Genomic DNA, 20,392 nt, shown 5'->3' on the forward strand with positions numbered 1-20,392 from the left:
CGAGCAGAGTGTTTCTTCAGCTGCAAAAGTTTCAAAATTTTGGAGAAGTAGGAAAAGCAAATTGTTGGGTTTTAGTTAATTTTCTAGGACTATTCATCTTGGATTCAAAGCTGGATTATTCAAAATAGTCTACTTAATTAGCTCAGTGTCTTCAACTATTATTTGCTCAGATTAATCATAGCTTGTCTCCATACTTATCTGGTTTGGTTTTGCCCTCTTCCCAAGGACTCACCTGCCATTGGACCCAGAGGCCTTTTTGTGGGAGACCTTGTCACCCATCTACAGGATTGTCCAGTTACTAATGTACAAGATTGGAATGAATGTCTAGATACCATCGCCTATGAGCCCCAAATTGGTTACTGTATAAGCGCATCAACTTTACAGCAGTTGAGCTTCCCAGTTAGAGGTGTGTATATTTTCTCAGTATAATATAATACTCCAGGCGGGAGTATTTGGCCATTCACCAATGCTTAGACCATGTCTACCAATTTGTTTTCTAATTTATTTCAAAAAAAACCAGTAAACTAAGAACAGGCCCAAACTAGTAAACAGTCTTCCTGATAAGCTGAATACTAATATGTATATTTTCTGTAATATATATTGTTGTGGAACTTCTAACTAATTTCATAGTATTATGTTTGACTTTCAGGAGACTCTAGTGCCTAATTCTTTCTGCATTCAAAAAAACTCGTGTTAAGTTATCTTTCAAGCACAACCACAACCAATTGACTGAATTCTGGTAATTCAATACCCCTGTGCAGTATGGATAATAGCATGTCCAAAGTTATTTGGGGTAGAGTTATTTTATGTGGCAGCATCCATAGGAAGTCATCTAGGTGTCCAAAAATACCCCCCTGAAGTCAGTCAGATCTGTTGTTCTGTGTAGCAGGTGACAGGGTGAAGCAAGTTTATTCTCAGAAGCTGCCAAATTTATTTTGATTTCATTGAATTCTGAAAAATCAACCTCCCACCTCTTTATGCAAAATCATGGGGGGCCCAAATCATTCAAAGGGTTGGAAAATACAAACTACGTTCACAGACCATATCTTTACGTCAAGAAATGCCCTGGCTACTTGTCCACATCTACTGGAGGTAGGAAATATTAAGAATAACTCTATTGAAGTACTGTGTGCAACAACGGCAAAGTAGTAAGAACAGATTTTTGTTTTTTGAGAGGGCGTCTCTCATATTTATTGATCAAATGGTTGTTAACAGTTAACAACAATAAAATTCTGTACAGGGGACTCAATGCACAATCATTAATCCACCCCAAGCCTAATTCTCATCAGTCTCCGATCTTCTGAAGCACAATGAACAAGTTCTTACATGGTGAACAAATTCTTACATAGTGAATAAGTTCTTACATGGTGAACAGTACAAGGGCAGTCATCACAGAAACTTTCGGTTTTGATCACGCATTATGAACTACAAACAATCAGGTCAGATATAAATATTCGTTTGATTTTTATACTTGATTTATATGTGAATCCCACATTTCTCCCTTATTATTATTATTATTATTTTTTTTTTTTAATAAAATGCTGAAGTGGTAGATAGATGCAAGATAAAGGTAGAAAACATAGTTTAGTGCTGTAAGAAAGCAAATGTAGATGATCAGGTGTGTGCGTATAGGCTAAGTATTAATCCAAGCTAGACAAGGGCAACAAAACATCCACGGATGCAGAAGATTTCTCTCAAAACGGGGGGTGAGGTTCTAAGCCTCACCTCTGTTGATCCCCAATTTCTCACCTGATGGCCCCCCTGCGACTGTGCCTGTCTTAGGTTGTTCCTCCCTTGAGGAATCTTACCCATCTCTGGCTAACCAGTCATCTTCCAGGGCCATACAGGGAAATGTAAAGTTGGTAAGTGAGAGAAGCCATATTGTTTGAAAAGGTTAGCTTTTTATAAGAACAGATTTTAAAAAAAATTTTTAAATTTTTCTCAAATGTAGTTTTCCATGGAAAGCCCATTTTTTCATTGTTATTTGTTTTCTTTTTTTTATTAAGGTATCATTGATATACAAGCTTATGCCTAGATTTCACATGGTTACTACATTACCCCTATTATCAAGTCCCCACCACATACCCTGTTACACTCACTGTCCATCAGCATAATTAAGATGCTATTGAGTCAATACTTGTCTTCTCTGGGCTATACCACCTTCCCTGTGCCCCTCCTCCTATATTATGTGTGCTAATTATAATGGCCCTTAATCCCCTTATCCCTTCCTTCTTTCCAACCCACCCTCCCCAGTTCCTTTCTCTTTGGTAACTGTTAGTCCATTCTTAGGTTCTGTGAGTCTGCTGTTGGTAAAACCCTTTTTTTAAAATTTTGTTATCATTAATCTACAATTACATGCAGAACATTATGTTTACAAGGCTCCCACCTTCATCAAGTACCCCCCCCATCCCCATTACAGTAAGATGCTGTAAAATCACTATTTCTCTTCTCTGTGTTGTACAGCCCTCCCCATGCCCCCCCCCCAACATTATACATGCTAATCGTAATGCCCCATTTCTTTTTTCCTGCCCTTATCCCTCCCTTCCCACCCATCCTCCCCAGTCCCTTTCCCCTTGGTAACTGTTAATCCATTCTTGGGTTCCGTGATTCTGCTGCTCTTTTGTTCCTTCAGTTTTCCTTTGTTCTTATACTCCACATATGAGTGAAATCATTTGGTACTTGTCTTTCTTCGCCAGGCTTATTTCACTGAGCATAATACCCTCTAGCTCCATCCATGTTGTTGCAAATTGTAGGATTTGTTTTCTTCTTATGAGTGAATAATATTCCATTGTGTATATGTACCACCTCTTCTTTATCCATTCATCTACTGATGGACACTTGGGTTGCTTGCATTTCCTGGCTATTGTAAATAATGCTGCAATAAACATAGGGGTGCATATGTCTTTTTCAAACTGGGCTGCTGCATTCTTAGGGTAGATTCCTAGGAGTGGAATTCCTGGGTCAAATGTTATTACTATTTTGAGTTTTTTGAGGAACTTCTATACTGCTTTCCACAATGGTGGAACTAATTTATATTTCCACCAGCAGTGTAGGAGGGTTCCCCTTTCTCCACATCCTCGCCAACATTTGTTGTTGTTTGTGTTTTGGATGGTGTCGATCCTTACTGATGTGAGGTGATATCTCTTTGTGGTTTTAATTTGCATTTCTCTGATGACTAGTGATGTGGAGCATCTTTTCATGTGTCTGTTGGCCATCTGAATTTCTTCTTTGGAGAAGTGTGTGTTCAGATCCTCTGCCCATTTCTTAATTGGATTATTTGCTTTTTGTTTGTTGAGGTGTGTGAGCTCTTTATATATTTTGGATGTCAACCCTTTATCGGATCTGTCATTTATGGATATATTCTCCCATACTGTAGGATACCTTTTTCTTCTATTGATGGTGTCCTTTGTGGTACAGAAGCTTTTCAGCTTGATATAGTCCCACTTGTTCATTTTTGCTTTTGTTTCCCTTGCCCGGGGAGATATGTTCATGAAGAAGTTGCTCATGTTTATGTCCAAGAGATTTGCCTATGTTTTTTCCTAAGAGTTTTATGGTTTCATGACTTACATTCAGGTCTTTGATCCATTTTGAATTTACTTTTGTGTATGGGGTTAGACAGTGATCCACTTTCATTCTCTTACATTTAAATGTCCAGTTTTGCCAGCACCATCTGTGGAAGAGGCTGTAATTTCCCCATTGTATGTCCATGGCTCCTTTATCGTATATTAATTGACCATATATGTTTGGGTTAATGTCTGGAGTCTCTGTTATGTTCCACTGGTCTGTGGCTCTGTTCTTGTGCCAGTACCAAATTGTCTTGATTACTGTGGCTTTGTAGTAGAGCTTGAAGTTGGGGAGTGAGATCCCCCCTACTTTATTCTTCCTTCTCAGGATTGCTTTGGCTATTTGTGGTCTTTGGTGTTTCCATATGAATTTTTGAACTATTTGTTCCAGTTTGTTGAAGAATGCTGTTGGTAATTTGATAGGGATTGCATCAAATCTGTATATTGCTTTGGGCAGGATGGCAATTTTGACGATATTAATTCTTCCTAGCTAAGAGCATGGGATGAGTTTCCATTTGTTAGTGTCCTCTTTAATTTCTCTTAAGAGTGTCTTATAGTTTTCAGAGTATAGGTCTTTCACTTCCTTGGTTAGGTTTATTCCTAGGTATTTTATTCTTTTTGATGCAGTTGTGAATGGAGTTGTTTTCCTGATTTCTCTTTCTATTAGTTCATTGTTAGTGTATAGGAAAGCCACAGATTTCTGTGTGTTAATTTTGTATCCTGCAACTTTGCTGTATTCCGATATCAGTTCTAGTAGTTTTGAGTGGAGTCTTTAGGGTTTTTTATGTACAATATCATGTCTTCTGCAAATAGTGACAGTTTAACTTCTTCTTTACCGATCTGGATTCCTTGTATTTCTTTGTTTTGTCTAATTGCCGTGGCTAGGACCTTCAGTACTATGTTAAATAACAGTGGGGAGAGTGGGCATCCCTGTCTAGTTCCCGATCTCAGAGGAAAAGCTTTCGACTTCTCGCTGTTCAATATAATGTTGCCTGTGGGTTTATCATAGATGGCCTTTATTATGTTGAGGTACTTGCCCTCTATTCCCATTTTGCTGAGAGTTTTTATCATGAATGGATGTTGAACTTTGTCAAATGCTTTTTCAGCATCTATGGAGATGATCATGTGGTTTTTGTCTTTCTTTTTGTTTATATGGTGGATGATGTTGATATATTTTTGAATGTTGTACCATCCTTGCATCCCTGGGATGAATCCCACTTGGTCATGGTATGATCCTTTTGATGTATTTTTGAATTCTGTTTGCTAATATTTTGTTGAGTATTTTTGCATCTATGTTCATCAGGGATATTGGTCTGTAATTTTGTTTTTTGGTGGGGTCTTTGCCTGGTTTTGGTATTAGGGTGATGTTGGCTTCATAGAATGAGTTTGGGAGTATTCCCTCCTCTTCTATTTTTTGGAAAACTTTAGGGAGAATGGGTATTATATCTTCTCTGTATGTCTGATAAAATTCCAAGGTAACTCCATCTGGCCCACGGGTTTTGTTCTTGGGTAGTTTTTTGATTGCCGATTCAATTTCTTTGCTGGTAATTGGTTTGTTTAGATTCTGTGTTTCTTCCTTGGTCAGTCTTGGAAGGTTGTATTTTTCTAGGAAGTTGTCTGTTTCTTCTAGGTTTTCCAGCTTGTTTGCATATAGGATTTCATCATATTGTCTAATAATTCTTTGTATTTCTGTGGCGTCCATCATAATTTTTCCTTCCTCATCTCTGATTCTGTTGATGTGTGTTGATTCTCTTTTTCTCTTAATAAGTCTGGCTAGAGGCTTATGTATTTTGTTTATTTTCTCAAACAACCAGCTCTTGGTTTCATTGATTTTTTCTATTGTTTTATTCTTCTCAATTTTATTTATTTCTTCTCTGATCTTTATTATGTCCCTCCTTCAGCTGACTTTAGGCCTCATTTGTTCTTCTTTTTACAGTTTTGATAATTGTGACGTTAGACTATTCATTTGGGATTGTTCTTCCTTCTTTAAATATGCCTGGATTGCTGTATACTTTCCTCTTAAGACTGCTTTTGCTGCGTCCCACAGAAGTTGGGGCTTTGTGTTGTTGTTGTCATTTGTTTCCATATATTGCTTGATCTCTATTTTGATTTGGTAAATAATCCATTGATTATTTAGGAGCATGCTGTTAAGCCTCCATATGTTTGTGGACCTTTTACTTTGTTTGTAGAATTTTTTTCTAGTTTTATACCTTTGTGGTCTGAAAAGTTGGTTGGTAGAATTTCAATCTTTTTGAATTTACTGAGGCTCTTTTTGTGGCCCAGTATGTGGTCTATTCTGGAGAATGTTCCATGTGCACTTGAGAAGAGTGTGTATCCTGTTGCTTTTGGATGTAGAGTTCTATAGATGTCTGTTAGGTCCATCTGTTCTAGTGTGTTGTTCAGTGCCTCTGTGTCCTTACTTATTTTCTGTCTGGTGGATCTATCCTTTGGAGTGAGTGGTGTGTTGAAGTCTCCTAAAATGAGTGCATTGCATTCTATTTCCTCCTTTATTTCTGTTAGTATCTGTTTCACATATGCTGGTGCTCCTGTATTGGGTGCATATATATTTATATTGGTTATATCCTCTTGTTAGACTGAGTCCTTTATTATTATATAATGTCCTTCTTTATCTCTTGTGACTTTCTTTGTTTTGAAGTCCATTTTGTCTGATACTAGTACTGCAATACCTGCTTTTTTCTCCTTATTGTTTGCATGAAATATCTTTTTCCATCCCTTGATTTTTAGTCTGTGCATGTCTTTGGGTTTGAGGTGAGTTTCTTGTAAGCAGCATATAGATGGGTCTTGCTTTTTTATCCATTCCATTACTCTGTGTCTTTTGATTGATGCCTTCAGTCCATTTACATTTAGGGTGATTATTGAAAGATATGTAGTTATTGCCATTGCAGGCTTTAAGTTCGTGGTTACCAAAGGTTCAAGGTTAGCTTCTTTACTATCTTACTGTCTAACTTAACTCACTTACTGAGCTATTATAAACACAGTCTGATGATTCTTTATTTCTCTCCCTTCTTATTCCTCCTCCTCCATTCTTTGTATGTTAGGTGTTTTATTTTGTGCTCTTTTGTGTTTCCTTGGACTGCTTTTGTGGGCAGTTGATTTTATTTTTTTGCCTTTTGTTAGTATTTGATTGTTCCGCTTTCTTTGCTGTGATTTTATTTTCTGTGGTGACATCTATTTAGCCTTAGGAGTGCTCCCATCTACAGCAGTCGCTCTAAAATACCCTGTAGAGGTGGTTTGTGGGAGGTAAATTCCCTCAACTTTTGCTTGTCTGGGAATTGTTTAATCCCTCTTTCATATTTAAGTGATAATTGTGCTGGATATTGTATTCTTGGTTCATGGCCCTTCTGTTTCATTGCATTAAATATATCATGCTATTCTCTTCTGGCCTGTAGGTTTCTGTTCAGAAGTCTGTTGATAGCCTGATGGGTTTTCCTTTGTAGGTTATCTTTTTCCTCTCTCTAGCTGTCTTTATAAGTCTGTGCTTTTCCTTGAGCTTTGCCATTTTAATTATTATGTGTCTTGGTGTTGTCCTCTTTGGGTCCCTTCTGTTGGGAGTTCTGTGTACTTCTGTGGTATGAGCGACTATTTCCTCCCCCAGTTTCGGGAAGTTTTCAGCATTGATTTCTTCAAGTACACTTTCTATTCCTTTTTCTCTCTCTTCTTCTTCTGGTACCCCAATAATGCAGATATTGTTCCTTTTGGTTTGGTCACACAGTTCTCTTAATATCGTTTCATTCCTGGAGATCCTTTTATCTCTCTCTGCATCAGCTTCTATGCGTTCCTGTTCTCTGGTTTCTAATCCATCAGTGGCTTCTTGCATCTCATCCATTCTGCTTTTAAATCCTTCCAGAGATTGTTTTATTTCTGTATTCTCCCTCCTTAGCTCTTGCATATTTCTCTGCAAGTCCATCAGCATGGTTATGACCTTAATTTTAAATTCTTTTTCCAGAAGTTTGGTTTGGTCTGTCTCCCCAGATTCCTTTTCCGGGTAGACTATCTGTATTAATCTCGTGTGTTTCAAATTTTTCTGCCTTTTCATGGCAATAGAGATAGTCGTGGGCAGTTGGCACGTCTCAGCTGGGAGAATGTCCGTTCTTGCTAGTTTGTGGTCTTCCTCTCCTGGGAGAACGGTGACCTCTAGCGGCTTTTGCTGGACAGTTGTGCACAGATGGGGTTTCTGATTCTTGCCCTGCCACTGTGAAGGAAGCTCCGCATGCAGTTGCTGTGGGCATGGCTGCTCTCAGGCTGCTACTCCACTATGGTGGGGTCACGCCAGAGCGGGAATGGGCGGGAGGCTGTTTATCGCCGTGAGGGTCCTCGGAGCTGCGCTGCCACCCAGGGGTTTAGGGTGCCCGGAGTTCCCCGGGTTCCCAGCTGCTGAGCTGATTATGCCGGGATGCCTCCATCCAGCAGTGGGGTCCCTGTCCCTTTGAGACTTTCAAAAAGCACTCCCTTTTCTTTTTCCTGGGGTGCCGGCTGCAGGGACCCACTCGCAGGTTTTACTGTCCCATTTCGCCAGTATCCAGCACCCCACACACTGTGTGTCTGCGCTCCTGGTGCAGATGGCTGGGGCTGGCTGTTTAGCAGTCCTGGGCTCCCTCTCCCTCCCTGCTCCAACTCCTCTACTCCTGCCTGGAGCTGGGTGGGGTGAGGGGAGCTCCGGTCCTGCTGTGCCGCGGCTTGTATCTTACCCCCTTTGCAAGGCGCTGGGTTCTTGCAGGTGTAGATATAGCCTGGCTGTTGTCCTGTATTTTCTGGTCTCTCTTTTTGGGATAGTTGTATTTGTTGCATTTTCAAAAATATATATGGCTTTGGGAGGAGATTTTCACTGCTCTACTCATGCTACCATCTTGGTTCCTCTCAAAACCCATTTTTAAGAACTTTTTAAATTGTAAACATTTTTAAACTTACATAAAATGTCAGGAGAACATTATAAATGAAATCTCACATAGTCTTCTCCCAGCTTCAGCAGTTACCAACATTTTGCCAAATTTTTCATCCAGTCAGCCTAGTTCTGGAGAGAGTATTTTGAAACACATCACAGGCAAGCATCCTATCGTTTCATCCATAAACTTCAGCATGTTGCTAATAGATAATGACTTTTTAAACATGACCACAGTATTGTTATCACACACAACAAAATTAATAATTCCTAATTATCTGTCTGGTATTCACTTTTCCCTATTTTGTTTTGTGTTTAAGTTGGATGGTATGTCTTTTAAGTCTCTTTTAACTGGTAAAAATTCCCTAAGTTTTGTTTTTTGAAGTATCACTTGTTTGTTGAAGAAACTGAGTCATTTGTTTTGTCAAATTTCCCATATCTGGATTTGTTTATTTATATCTTATCCTTGTGATGCCATTAACATGTACAGACATCCTGCAAATTTCTTTTAAATGGCAGTTAGGTTTAGAGGTTTGATTAGATTCAGAATCCATTTTGGGTGGGGGGAGGACAAGAAGAATTTATAGGTAGGTACATAGCATCTGATTATCTCCCCTGTGGTAATATTAAGATTGTCTGGTGGGCTAACCTGATTCTTTAAGGTTAAAATATTTGTAAATTTTTTCCTGTTCTCAAGACCCACTAACCATCATCCGAAACTTTTCAGATGACAGGAGGTTAGTGTGTAACCCACATGTATTCTTCTGTAAAAGAAATAATCCATTATTTCACAATTCTAAAGTCCATTATCATTTTTCTCCAGATTTCTAATTTGATATAATCTGTATTGAATTACAGAAGCCAAAATGACACAGTAATCAAATAAAGTTCTGTCCAATAGGCTTGTTGGGTTTAGGATATCTGCATTTCAGATGTTTGTTTTGTCCTTTTCCTGTCAGAATGGAAATGAAGATTTTCCCTGAAATACTCTGAAACTCTTTCCTTATTAACTTTTTTAGTATTTCACTATTATAGGTCATATGCTATATTTTTTAAGTATTTGTTTAAAAATCCAAAGCAGATATTACCTTTCCATGCTAATAAAAAAATCAGTCCCAAAATAAATCTTCAGTCTCTATTGCATCTGTCCTCAGGAGAGACTGTATTAGGATAGGTGTTAATTTTACTTGATGACTGTACCTAATAAACTTGTGCCCCTATTTAAACATTTTTAGATGGAGTGCGTATATTTAGCCAGTTTATAGGAATCTTAATGACTAAATATAACTGAAAATATGAACTAGATTAATTTTCATAGTACACTTGACCACTGGAGCTATGGATATTTAAGAAAGCCATGGATTGATAGCATTCTGTGTGCGTCTAGGTACCTTTTGTTATCCTTCATTATGAACAGAGGAGAAAGATTTAGCCAAATATGGTAATACAAAGTAGATAAAATTCCAGAAGTGATTCATGTTCAATTTAGAGTGGAACTCAGTGTACATAATTAAATTTTTAGGAATTTACACCACTTCAAAACAATAAAGCCACCCTGGAAAGATCTGACCCTGGAAGAGCCAATAAACTGTCCCAACCAATCATTTCTGGCTTCATGTTTTACACCCTAACTCTCCCAGGTGTATTCTTCAATTTTTAAAGATATTCCCTAAGGTATTGATTAAGTAAGGTTTTAAGCAGACTAGATGTTCTCCTTAAAATATTAACAGGTAGATTTCTTGCAAATTAGAAAAATGTGGTTAATCTATCTGAAATGACTGTACATTTTATGAAATTATTGGGAATTGCTTTTTTCTTCTGTTAATCCTTTCCTTTTTGATTTTTAAATATTAACTTGCTGAACTATGAATGTCACCCACAGAGCCAAGGCTGATTTAATTCCACCTCTGCCCTTGGTGTATAGGGCATGCCTAAGGAGCTTGTCCCATACACTTCTTGGAGACTGAGTGGCCTTTTCAGGAAGCCCCAGAAAGGACACTGGGTGAGGGCTTGGAGTCCTTTGTACCTGGAATAGATCACTGGTCTCACTCTAGTCAGAACAGAAAACAAAAACTTTTCCCCCATTCATGTTCAAGCCTGTACTTTTAGGATTGTTGGGTATCCATATGCCACTTAGTGATTTGAATGGAACTAAAAGTTACTGACAAGAGCTAGTCTAGCTCTTTTGGGCGGACTATTTTCCTAAAAAGTAGGTTGTACCTTCTCTCTTTAGTTTGAGGGGACACTCTTCATTTCATATATGCATAAATTCCTTTTTTCTTGTCTGAAAGCATTGTCTTGAGTAAGAAAGAATGCACCCAGCAAGTCCAGCGTTTGAACTACATTTTAAGGAGCATGAGATTGAGTACTAAAGGTGACTGTTCCCTAAAACGAAGCTGTGAGCCCAGACTCAGGCAACCCCCTTGAACAGCCCATATTCCCATCCAGAGGAGGTGAGGGTATATGACCATAACTTCCTGGCAACAGGAATATTGTCCTGTCTTAACATATCTCTAACTGAAGTGAATAAAGACTCTTCCCAAGCTACTTTAAAATAATAAAAGGGAAACTCCGGGAATCTTTCCCACATTTTTGAGTAACCAACTTGTTTTTATGCCGAAATCTTCTCTAATGTTTGGAAAAACTTATCTCTTTTCCCAATGTGAACATTAAGTTATGATCTAAGGTTTCTTTGCTATCCTAAATTGACAAGAGAGTGTGTGTGTTTATGATTTTTTTAACTACTTGTTACTAGGCAATGCTGGTATAAAGTCTACTGTAGAACTAAGAATAAATAGGCTTGCCTCCCTGTGTTGGAGCTCTAACTACATTTATATATTTAACAAACTAGGGTAAGAAAATTGTTCAGTTCATTTTAATGATATAGAAGGTAGTAGGGACTGTAACTATAGATTGAAGAAGTTTCTTTGCAGCCTTATTGCAAAATCACTTCTGGTCTAGACCATCCTTTGAAGAATAGACTATTTCTACAACTGTCTTAGGGCCCATCTTAGGGTATATTCAAAATATGTAGGTTCTCCCTGGAGTGGAATTGTGAAACTGATCTGGTCTTAAATTTTCCTAATTGTCTCCCAGACTGGGGAGATTTTAAGGGACAATTCTAATCTAGTGATAAATTGAGCCCATGAAAGCCCCTGGGACCTCCTATTGCAGTCTTGAATGCTCCTTCCAAAGTAGAATTGGACTGGCCTCTCATGCTTGATAGAAGTACACTAATGTGAAAATTATCTGTGGTATCCCCATTTTATAGGTTAGAATTGAGTAACAAAAATTGATTCAGCAACTTGTTCTTTAATGTAATCCAGGAGAAAATATTCTAAAATAAAATATTTTTTTAAACCTATAACTTCTAAAAACATTGATAAACAAAAATATCAAGTTTACTTCTGACATGGTAACAACATATGTAATTCTTTATTGGAAAATTCCATGTCAGGAGGTACTTAAGGTTGTCTGTACTGCCACGGGACAGATTGATGTTCGGGTTGGAGTAACCACCGTACGAAGAAGCTGTAATCCCCAAGTGGCAAATTGGTGGTAGCCAAGGCCAAATCCAGCCTCAGCAGATATATTTGGTTTGGCTTGCATGGTATTTTCTTTTAATTGGCTGCCAGTATTAAAATTCTAGAGGTTTCACTTGAGGGTACAGATTTCTGACTCTCTTGGAATAAAATGGGCAATCTGTCAAATCTGGGGCCCAAGTTAAGTGGCCTGCTGCTAACCTCTTACAACAGGGTATGTATTTTCTAACTCATCACAGTCCCCACCATTTCCTGTTTTTTTCCACACACTATCCTTTCATTTATTTGGTACCTGCTTGGCCCCTTGAAGCATTTGTGTTGCCAGACATGCTGTATAAACAGTGATATCAAATTCTTTGCTTTCAATTCTGTATTGCATACAATCTTCCAAGAAAGGTTAGTGATCAAACAACAGATGTAAATTTTTAAATGGTTACTAATACAAAAGCAAGTGATGTAGACCATCATTTATGTATTCAATACATACTGAGTTGTCTACCTTATATATGACTCTGAGAAACCTTTCCCTCAAGGAGCTCGCAGTCAAAGCAACAGACCATACCCACTTTATTACAGTACAAGGTTAAATGTAAGTAATGACAGGAATTATTGGAGATTGTGGCAGCTCGTATTGGTTAGTCTTGACTGAGAAGATGAGAACAGATTTCATAGCAGCAGTCCTTGACTTAAACCTCAACAATGATGGAGGAAGTATATCCAAGGAGTTACATTTTCGTAGCTCTACATCGGAAGGTTTATCTTAAGTATTCAGTATGTAGGAAAGGTTTGCATATGCTAGCTAGGTGATAAGCAAACAAGACTCATTGCTACTCTGTTCAAATGGGTCAGGTAAGAAGGAATCATAGTCTGTATGCAAGTAGGAATAGGTAAGGAGAAAAATAATGAGAAGGTAAAAACTGATGGGACTTGGCAACTGATCAGAGAGAACCCTGAGGTTTTTAAGCCTGGATTGACTAAAAACAAAAAAATCCTGCAACAACTTTTATCTTATAATTTACTATTAGGGCTGAGGAGTGCTGATAGGCCCAGGTTTGTCTATGCCATTAGATATTCACAGTTTGCCTTCATATTTTAAATATGATTTCCTTACCCAAAATTTGAATACCTTTTCAGTTATGATTAGAAAACAGCAAAACTACCCACCCAGCCAGCCAGTGCAGAGGAGAAACTAATGCATGGCTTAGTTAGCTTCATCACTGTTTTGGTCTTCAGTTTGTGTTGGCTGAAGAGAGACATCAGCAGTGGCTGGGGGAGATCTAGTCTAATCAGTACAAGATGTCTTCCTCAAATAACTTAGTAAAAAAAAAACTATTTAAAAGCAAAAGCCTTTGGCTGTAATGCAAAATCCTTATAAAATCATATTACAGTATCAACTAACATTTTCATGTTTGTGCTCCTGAAGGCATTCTTGTAATAGAAAAGCTTTGTTGTACTGGAAAATGTACTTTTTTTGTGGTATGTGGTAACTTTGCTCTTGGGTCTGTCTTCCTTAGGCTGAGTATGGTAGTATGGATATAACATCCTAAGTTTAATTGGTCCTTGCCACATACCAATTTAAGCTTTACCAGTTTGATGTGCTAAATGCAGGAAACCTTCCAAAATAAGTAAATGAAAATCATTTTTGTCCTACCATATCAGTGATTTAGCTTCTTCATTCTGCCCCACATATAAGTGAAGCAGTCTACCAAAGAACTTTAAAAATTAAATGAATAATTGGAATAAACAGTTGCCCTGTTTCTATTGTCTGCCAAAAACGGTAACTGGAGTACTGGTATGCAGGCGAATATGTGCACATCTCTGGGTTAGATTGGGTTGTCCTGGTTTTGTGAGGAAAGCCCCAACCAAGGTAAGCCAGAAGGTGAGAGAGAGATTTCATAAAATAGCACTGCCCATAGGGGTGAGAGTCTCTTAGGCATCCTGTGGCCCACTCTGTTTGCTGACACCACAGTATACGAGCTCAGTAGTGATGCTGGATCAATGGTATTTTACGGTAGCTAGCAGTAGCTCATTAAATAGTTGTGCTTGACCAGTTGGAGTTACTGCAAAACCTGCTGAGACCCTGGAACTCCATGGGTGAGTTTATATGAAGACAGCTAACCTAGGGTGAGCACTGCTTTCTGATTGCAGAGTGGGAGTGTACCTTTATAATGTAAAATCAAACTCAACAGCAAGTAACCATTGAGCTGAACTCTACATTACACAGTTGTTTCAGAATTCATCTGCATTTTACTTACTTTCTTGGTTTTGAAAGCAGAATTTTTATTACAAATGTACTTCTGTATGACAGACTCTAATAATTTCTCTTTAGCCTACAAACGATTAGATGGCTCGACTGAATGCTGTAACAATCACAGCCTCACAGATGTGTGCTTTTCCTACAGAAATAATTTTAATAAGCGTTTGGTAAGTTTTTCCTGAAGCAGTCTTGCTTATCTGATATCACTGTTACAAAAGAAGCATAAAGAACTAAAATGTAATATGTGAAAACATCTCCCTTTTGCTTTGTATCATTTTATTAAAATCTCTACATTTTAGATCTCACATTTCATCTAAGAATCTTTAATAATGTATAGTGAAAATACATTACATGGTCAAATTGGAACACTTGAATCTAACTTACACTAGGTGCACACAAATGGCATTTATTTTGCATGAATTTTGTTCTTAATATGCTAGGTGACATGAAAGATACTAAAGGACTGTAACTTGGTGTTCTTCTTATTAATAACTCATTTTTAATATTGCCTAATTAATATTTTATTCATAGCATACATGTCTACCTGCTCGGAAAGCAGTTGAAGCCACCCAAGTTTGTAGAACCAATAAAGACTGTAAAAAAAGTTCAAGTTCAAGTTTCTGCATAATACCTTCTTTGGAAGCTCACACACGCTTAATAAGAGTGAAACACCCGCCACAAATTGATATGTTGTATGTAGGACATCCACTGCACCTTCACTACACAGGTGGGTATTTTCATGGTAGACCCCCCAAAAATCAGTAAGTTGCATCTATGCTCTGTGGTAGAAACTTAGTACAAATCCTTGCATTAATTTTATTTATTGTAAATTTGACTGCTTTTCAACATTTTGTTAACTTGTTCTTAAGCATTAAATGAAATTTATGCAGTAGGAAAATAATCTGAATTTATAAAGCAAGGTGGAGCTGAATCCCATGTCACCCTGTGGAGAATGACACATTTCCCTTCATCACCATTTTTGCCCAGGTCACATAGATGATTTCTCAAATGTTCTCTGAGGGTTTTATATGAATATTATTTCAAAACTGGGCCAGTGTAATTGTTTTAACAGTGGCAACATGATTGGACTAAATGTGTAGCTTTTCCATATGGCTGAAGATCATACAGTCTAATTCTCTAATTCATTTTGTTGTACAGGATTTTTTTTTATATTCCTTTTTTTATAACAGTTTCATTAAAATATAAATCACATACCTTACAATTCACCCTTTTAAAATGAACAGTTCAATAGTTTTTAATATATTCAGGGTTGTATAACCATCACCACAATCTAGTTCCAGGATGTTTTCCATCACCCCAAAAAAGAAACCTCATACCCATTAGTCAATCACTCCCCGTTTCTCCCTGACACCTCCTGTCCCTTGGCAACCACTAATCTGCCTTCCATTTCTATAAATTTGCCTGTTTTGCCCATTTCATATAAATGGAATATTTTATGACTGAATTCTTTTACTTAGCATAATGCTTTCAAGGTTCATCTGTGTTGTGGCATGTGTCAGTATGTCATTCCTTTTTATGGCCAAATAATATTCAGTTGTATGGACATACTTTTTTAAATTCATTCATCAGTTGATGGACATGTGGGTTTTATGTTACTCTTGAAAAGTCTCTCTTTCACTGCTTCTGAGTCATATTCTGAGATACAACCTGGGTCATTCTGATTTTTTAGTTTGGCACTAAGTTGCCCTAGAATGCAAATATTAAACATATCCTCAATAAATGAAGAAATGTTCCCCTTTTAAGGGTAATTAAAAAATGAGTACTGTGGGTTCTACATAATTAGAGGAAAGTTTTTAAATGTTTTAAGGAAAAACAGGATTATGGAATCCACAGAGTGGAAGAGACCTTAAAAATCCTAGTCTTAATCCTTGTTTTAGCAATGAAAAAAAAAAAACAGACCAAAAAAACATTAAGTGATAGAATAGTTGTAGTAAACGTGATTTAAAGTTATGCCTCTTTGAAAGGAGGACTCTTTTGATGTAAATTCTAGTGTATTTTTTAAGTCAGTCTGTGTATTTGGTAGTCATACTTGATATATATTCCGTTTTATCTTATTCTTACCTCAAAATATAAGTGTACACTGGCACATGAATTTCTGTATTCTACTCTTTTTACTAAATGTTCTAGAATAACCTGTTGTTTTTATATGTGGAACATATAGCCTGCCCACATATATTTGGGAAGGGTTTTCTCAACCAATTTAATAAGTCACCCCGATTTTGACTATATGGTAAAATTTGTAATGCTATTGCTTTTGTATGAATACTATTCATTATTACTTATTTTTCTATTTTCAGTGAGCATCACAAGTTTTATCCCACGTTTCAACTTTCTGAGCATAGATCTACCTGTGGTTGTGGAAACATTTGTCAAGTATCCTTTCTGGTGTGAAAAATGTTTAGAAGTGCATTACTTCAACTTGATTAGCCTTACATTGAATAGAGCATTCTTAGACCATACAGGTATCAACCAATTGCTGACAGCTAAAAAATAGACTTTAAAATTGAAAAAGATCAGATTGTATGTACTTAGGAGGGAAGAAGTCAAAGGAGAGAGAGACTGATCAGGGAGGGAGAAAGGTGAAGATATGGAAGGGAAGGAACCCAGAATACAAATTTACAAGTCTAAAACAAAACCTTCCTCTAAGTTTATAAAGGATGAAAGTTTCCGTTACTAGTGCGGTAATGAATTCTGCCCCTTCTGGGTCTGTTAGCTCTGACCAAATGGAGGATTGCATAAGGGAGATGAAACTTGTTTTCCCTACTAAAATAGCACTTCAAAGGACAAAACCTCATGTGTTCTTTGCATATTATGTTTGCATATAAAAGAAAAAAATTTTAAATTGATTGTTATGTAGAATTTGAATAAACTGAACGGTTTAGAATAGTATTTTTGTCACTTTGAAATCTTTATAATTTCTTTCTCAATGATTTCTCACAAAAATGAAATGGAAAACAAATGAGCATTGCACCTTTGTCTCAGAGAGATTTTTGCTATATACAGCCTTATAGATGATAGTAAAATAGAGTTATATTTACATCATAGTTATGTTTATGCTATAACCTTATCAGTGATAGTAAAACAGGGCTCAAGGGGCCACAATCTTTGTTTCCCAACAAGGTAATACTTTCTAAGGATCAAAAAGTAATTTTCCCTTATTTCTTATTCCTTCCACATTTCTTTCCTTTGTATCATTAAAGGATTAGAAAGACTTAGTCTTCCTAGAAGTTCATTATAGATTGCCTTAGTTTACAAATAGTTGGCCTTTATTTTTCTAGTCAAGGTTTTTGAACTTCAAACAATATAAATCATTTGAAGTAGTACCAATCTAAGAAGAAATAGCCTGTACTGGTGGGCAGAGATTTAAAGAAAGGAGGGAAGTCAACAGTAATCTCAAATCCAGTCCTAGTAAAATATTTTCTGACCCCTGGAAATGTGGTTTCCACTCAGACCTCACAGTAGGCTCCTTAACTGATTTTAACCAGGTACCTGATTTCCCTCTCAGGAGCCCTGGCTATTGTTAATGCAGTTCCCTGCTTTGCTTTGGATGGACAGTGGATTTTAAACTCTTTCCTGGATGCCACCCTTACCTCAGTGATTGGAGACAATGATATCAGAGATCTGATAGGATTTTTCATCTTGCTTGGTGGCAGTGTACTTTTGGCTGCCAACGTGACCCTGGGACTCTGGATGGTTACAGCACGGTAATATTTGCACTCATCCGACAGAATCTCCAAGTTACAATATGCAACATTAAAAACTTTACCTGGTATGAAATATAAAGTGTTTCCTTCAAATTACATTTTAGCAAACAACTTTAAGCTCCTCCTATATTCAGAGTATCCGAACTCTGGGATGGGGAATAAACAGGAGAAATGAAAGACGTAATCCCTGACTACATTCTGGTTTTAAAGACTGAACTTAACAAACTTCAGATGCTTGTGGAACAATTTTAAACAAGTGCAAATTCATGTTAAAGCATTTTGTGTGACTGCGTATCAGGTTGCAGTCGTGTAAAGGTGAACAGAATTGGGTGGAATTAATTGGGGAAAACTTTTTGAAAAAGCATCATCAATCCAGATTTGAACAAGACCAGACTTGGGCCAAGTGAAAAGGTGAGCATTTTCTTGGCCTATATCTCTTGTCCTTTGTCTTGTTTGAAAAGTATTTTAAAATTTAATGGTGTATTATTTTGTACTCTGACAACCAAGGCCTGATTATAAGTAAATTAATAAAATTTTATAAAAGAATCTGCTGAGATGAAAGGGAAAATCTTTGTCAAATGATGCCAAATAAGTGAACAAAGTAGGAAGTAGGGCCCACAAAATCATGATATGTTTTGCCCCACAAGAGTCGCCTCTTTGATAATGTGTCCCGATAACCTCATAAAGTAGCACTAGCCTTGATATTCAGAGTGTGCTGCAGGAAGTTTCTCCTACTTGCAACCTCAGAACTGAGCCAGGTCTTCCACCAGATCACAGGACCTTCTGCAGTCCTGGTTACCATTCTCTACAGAGCTTTGAACTTGGAACCCTTCCAGGGCAGACATTTCCTCTTACACTGGAGCGCTCTCTCTGGGGCCTAGCTCCTGGGTATCCTGTCTTTAAGAAGCAACTACCTTAAGCCCTGAACTATACTCTGTTCTCACCAGTGACTCCCATGTTTCTCTGTGTTGGGTCGCTAGACACCTAGTCCTTGCTTTCCGTCTTTCTCCTAAGCTACCTCGGTGGGTCCACAGAAGACTCAGTAGTACAGTGAGAATGCCTACACATGAGGACAAACGTGGATTTGCCAGAGCCTAGGTAGGAACTGACTCTTGAGCTGGAAGGAGCCCTGCCTAGTTTGAGGTCTTTGGACTGGAGATGCAGGTCTGGGAAATCAGCAGGCCACTGTGAAGCTATTGATCTTAGAAGTGGATGAGCATGCTGTTTTTTTGGTGAAAAATACATGTTTCTCTCATACACTCAGGAACATTAACAGTCATGTATCGGACTTCTTCATTAAGTGAGATATTCCATAGGGCTCACCTTTTTCAGATCATTGAGCTGTTCTTCAGTCACAAAACTTTTTTTTATCTTTAAACAAATTCTTTGGATTGTATTACAAATTTGCCTGCCTTCTTACACAGAAATTATATATTGAATGTAATTTTAACATTTTATTAGTGACTTGAGGTCATCGGTTATTATCATTACTAAAACCGTACATATTGTTGGTTTATCTCAGAAAGAAAAGGCACTTTTTCTATTCTTATGCAGACAGTCATTCAGGGTCAAAATGTATTAGCAGACTAATGCTTGGACCTGTTCAGGTAGCAGAGCTTGGGGAATGCCATGAAATACTTAGAGAATTAATTTGATTACATGAGCTAAGCAGTTTGCTAATGAAAATGTTGCATATGTGGAGGTCAGTTTTTTTAAAACTGAAAAAAATTTTAATAGAGGAAATCCTACCCATTAACTTCTTTTTCTGGGTGAAAATAAAACTAAACACCTCACTTTCTTATGGCTTTCAAACACCTTGGTCTGTTGCTCCGTAGGGTCAGGATTTGGAAACCATTCTATTACAGCACTGAGCAGATCAGTCCCATTTGTAATAGAAACAGCCTCATAGTGTACAAAAGGAAATGTTATGTATTGTCTCTTCAGCTTGATTGTGGGTACATCTAGAGCAAGGACTGTGTCATCCTCACCTCTGCATTTCTGGCACAGTGCGTGAGACATCATAAATAGCTAATAAATGTTGTTGAATGGATGATTAGTGTTATTTATGGATCAGAAAAGCATGTTTCTATTTAAGTGAGCTGTAAAAAGTATTACTGAATATTTACTGTAAATATATGTTAACATAAAAAAATAACTTGGGAGGTCTTTGTGTCCCTGGTATATTACCATCTTTATGGAAATAATCCATTTTGTCTTCTGTAGAGTGATTAGTAAAATGAATTACTTTGAGGATTTGAAGAAAGTGTTCTTTCTGTGTTGTCACTGTTCAACAGTAAAACTTTTTTCAGTGTTCCTACTCTGCATTGTTTACATTTTTTAGAGTCTTTTTAATCACCTACAATCTGTAAAGAATGTATATACTTTTTTCAGCATCTTAGTTTGAA

The 20,392-nt window shown here is 37.3% G+C and overlaps 1 protein-coding gene across 5 annotated transcripts in view; it reads left to right on the plus strand.

Moving 5' to 3' along the window:
- MBTPS2 (membrane bound transcription factor peptidase, site 2) overlaps positions 1 to 20,392 on the plus strand; it is a 52,321-nt gene that overhangs the window by 27,120 nt on the left and 4,809 nt on the right. For 3 of the 5 annotated variants that reach the window (XR_005030377.2, XR_005030376.2, XR_005030375.2), the window contains exons 7-11: positions 226 to 406; positions 14,335 to 14,429; positions 14,794 to 14,989; positions 16,581 to 16,656; positions 17,769 to 18,398. Coding sequence is in view for 2 of the 5 variants with exons in the window: in XM_036912827.2 (XP_036768722.1) it covers positions 226 to 406; positions 14,335 to 14,429; positions 14,794 to 14,989; positions 16,581 to 16,656; positions 17,769 to 17,991 (771 nt within the window). In the remaining 3 variants the exon portion in view is untranslated. Of the gene's footprint in view, positions 1 to 225; positions 407 to 14,334; positions 14,430 to 14,793; positions 14,990 to 16,580; positions 16,657 to 17,768; positions 18,534 to 20,392 lie in introns of those variants that run through there. The other 2 variants (XM_036912827.2, XM_057496115.1) reach the window with 2 other exon arrangements.

The sequence above is a fragment of the Manis pentadactyla genome, chromosome X (assembly GCF_030020395.1).
Source record: "Manis pentadactyla isolate mManPen7 chromosome X, mManPen7.hap1, whole genome shotgun sequence".
Lineage (NCBI taxonomy): Eukaryota > Metazoa > Chordata > Mammalia > Pholidota > Manidae > Manis > Manis pentadactyla.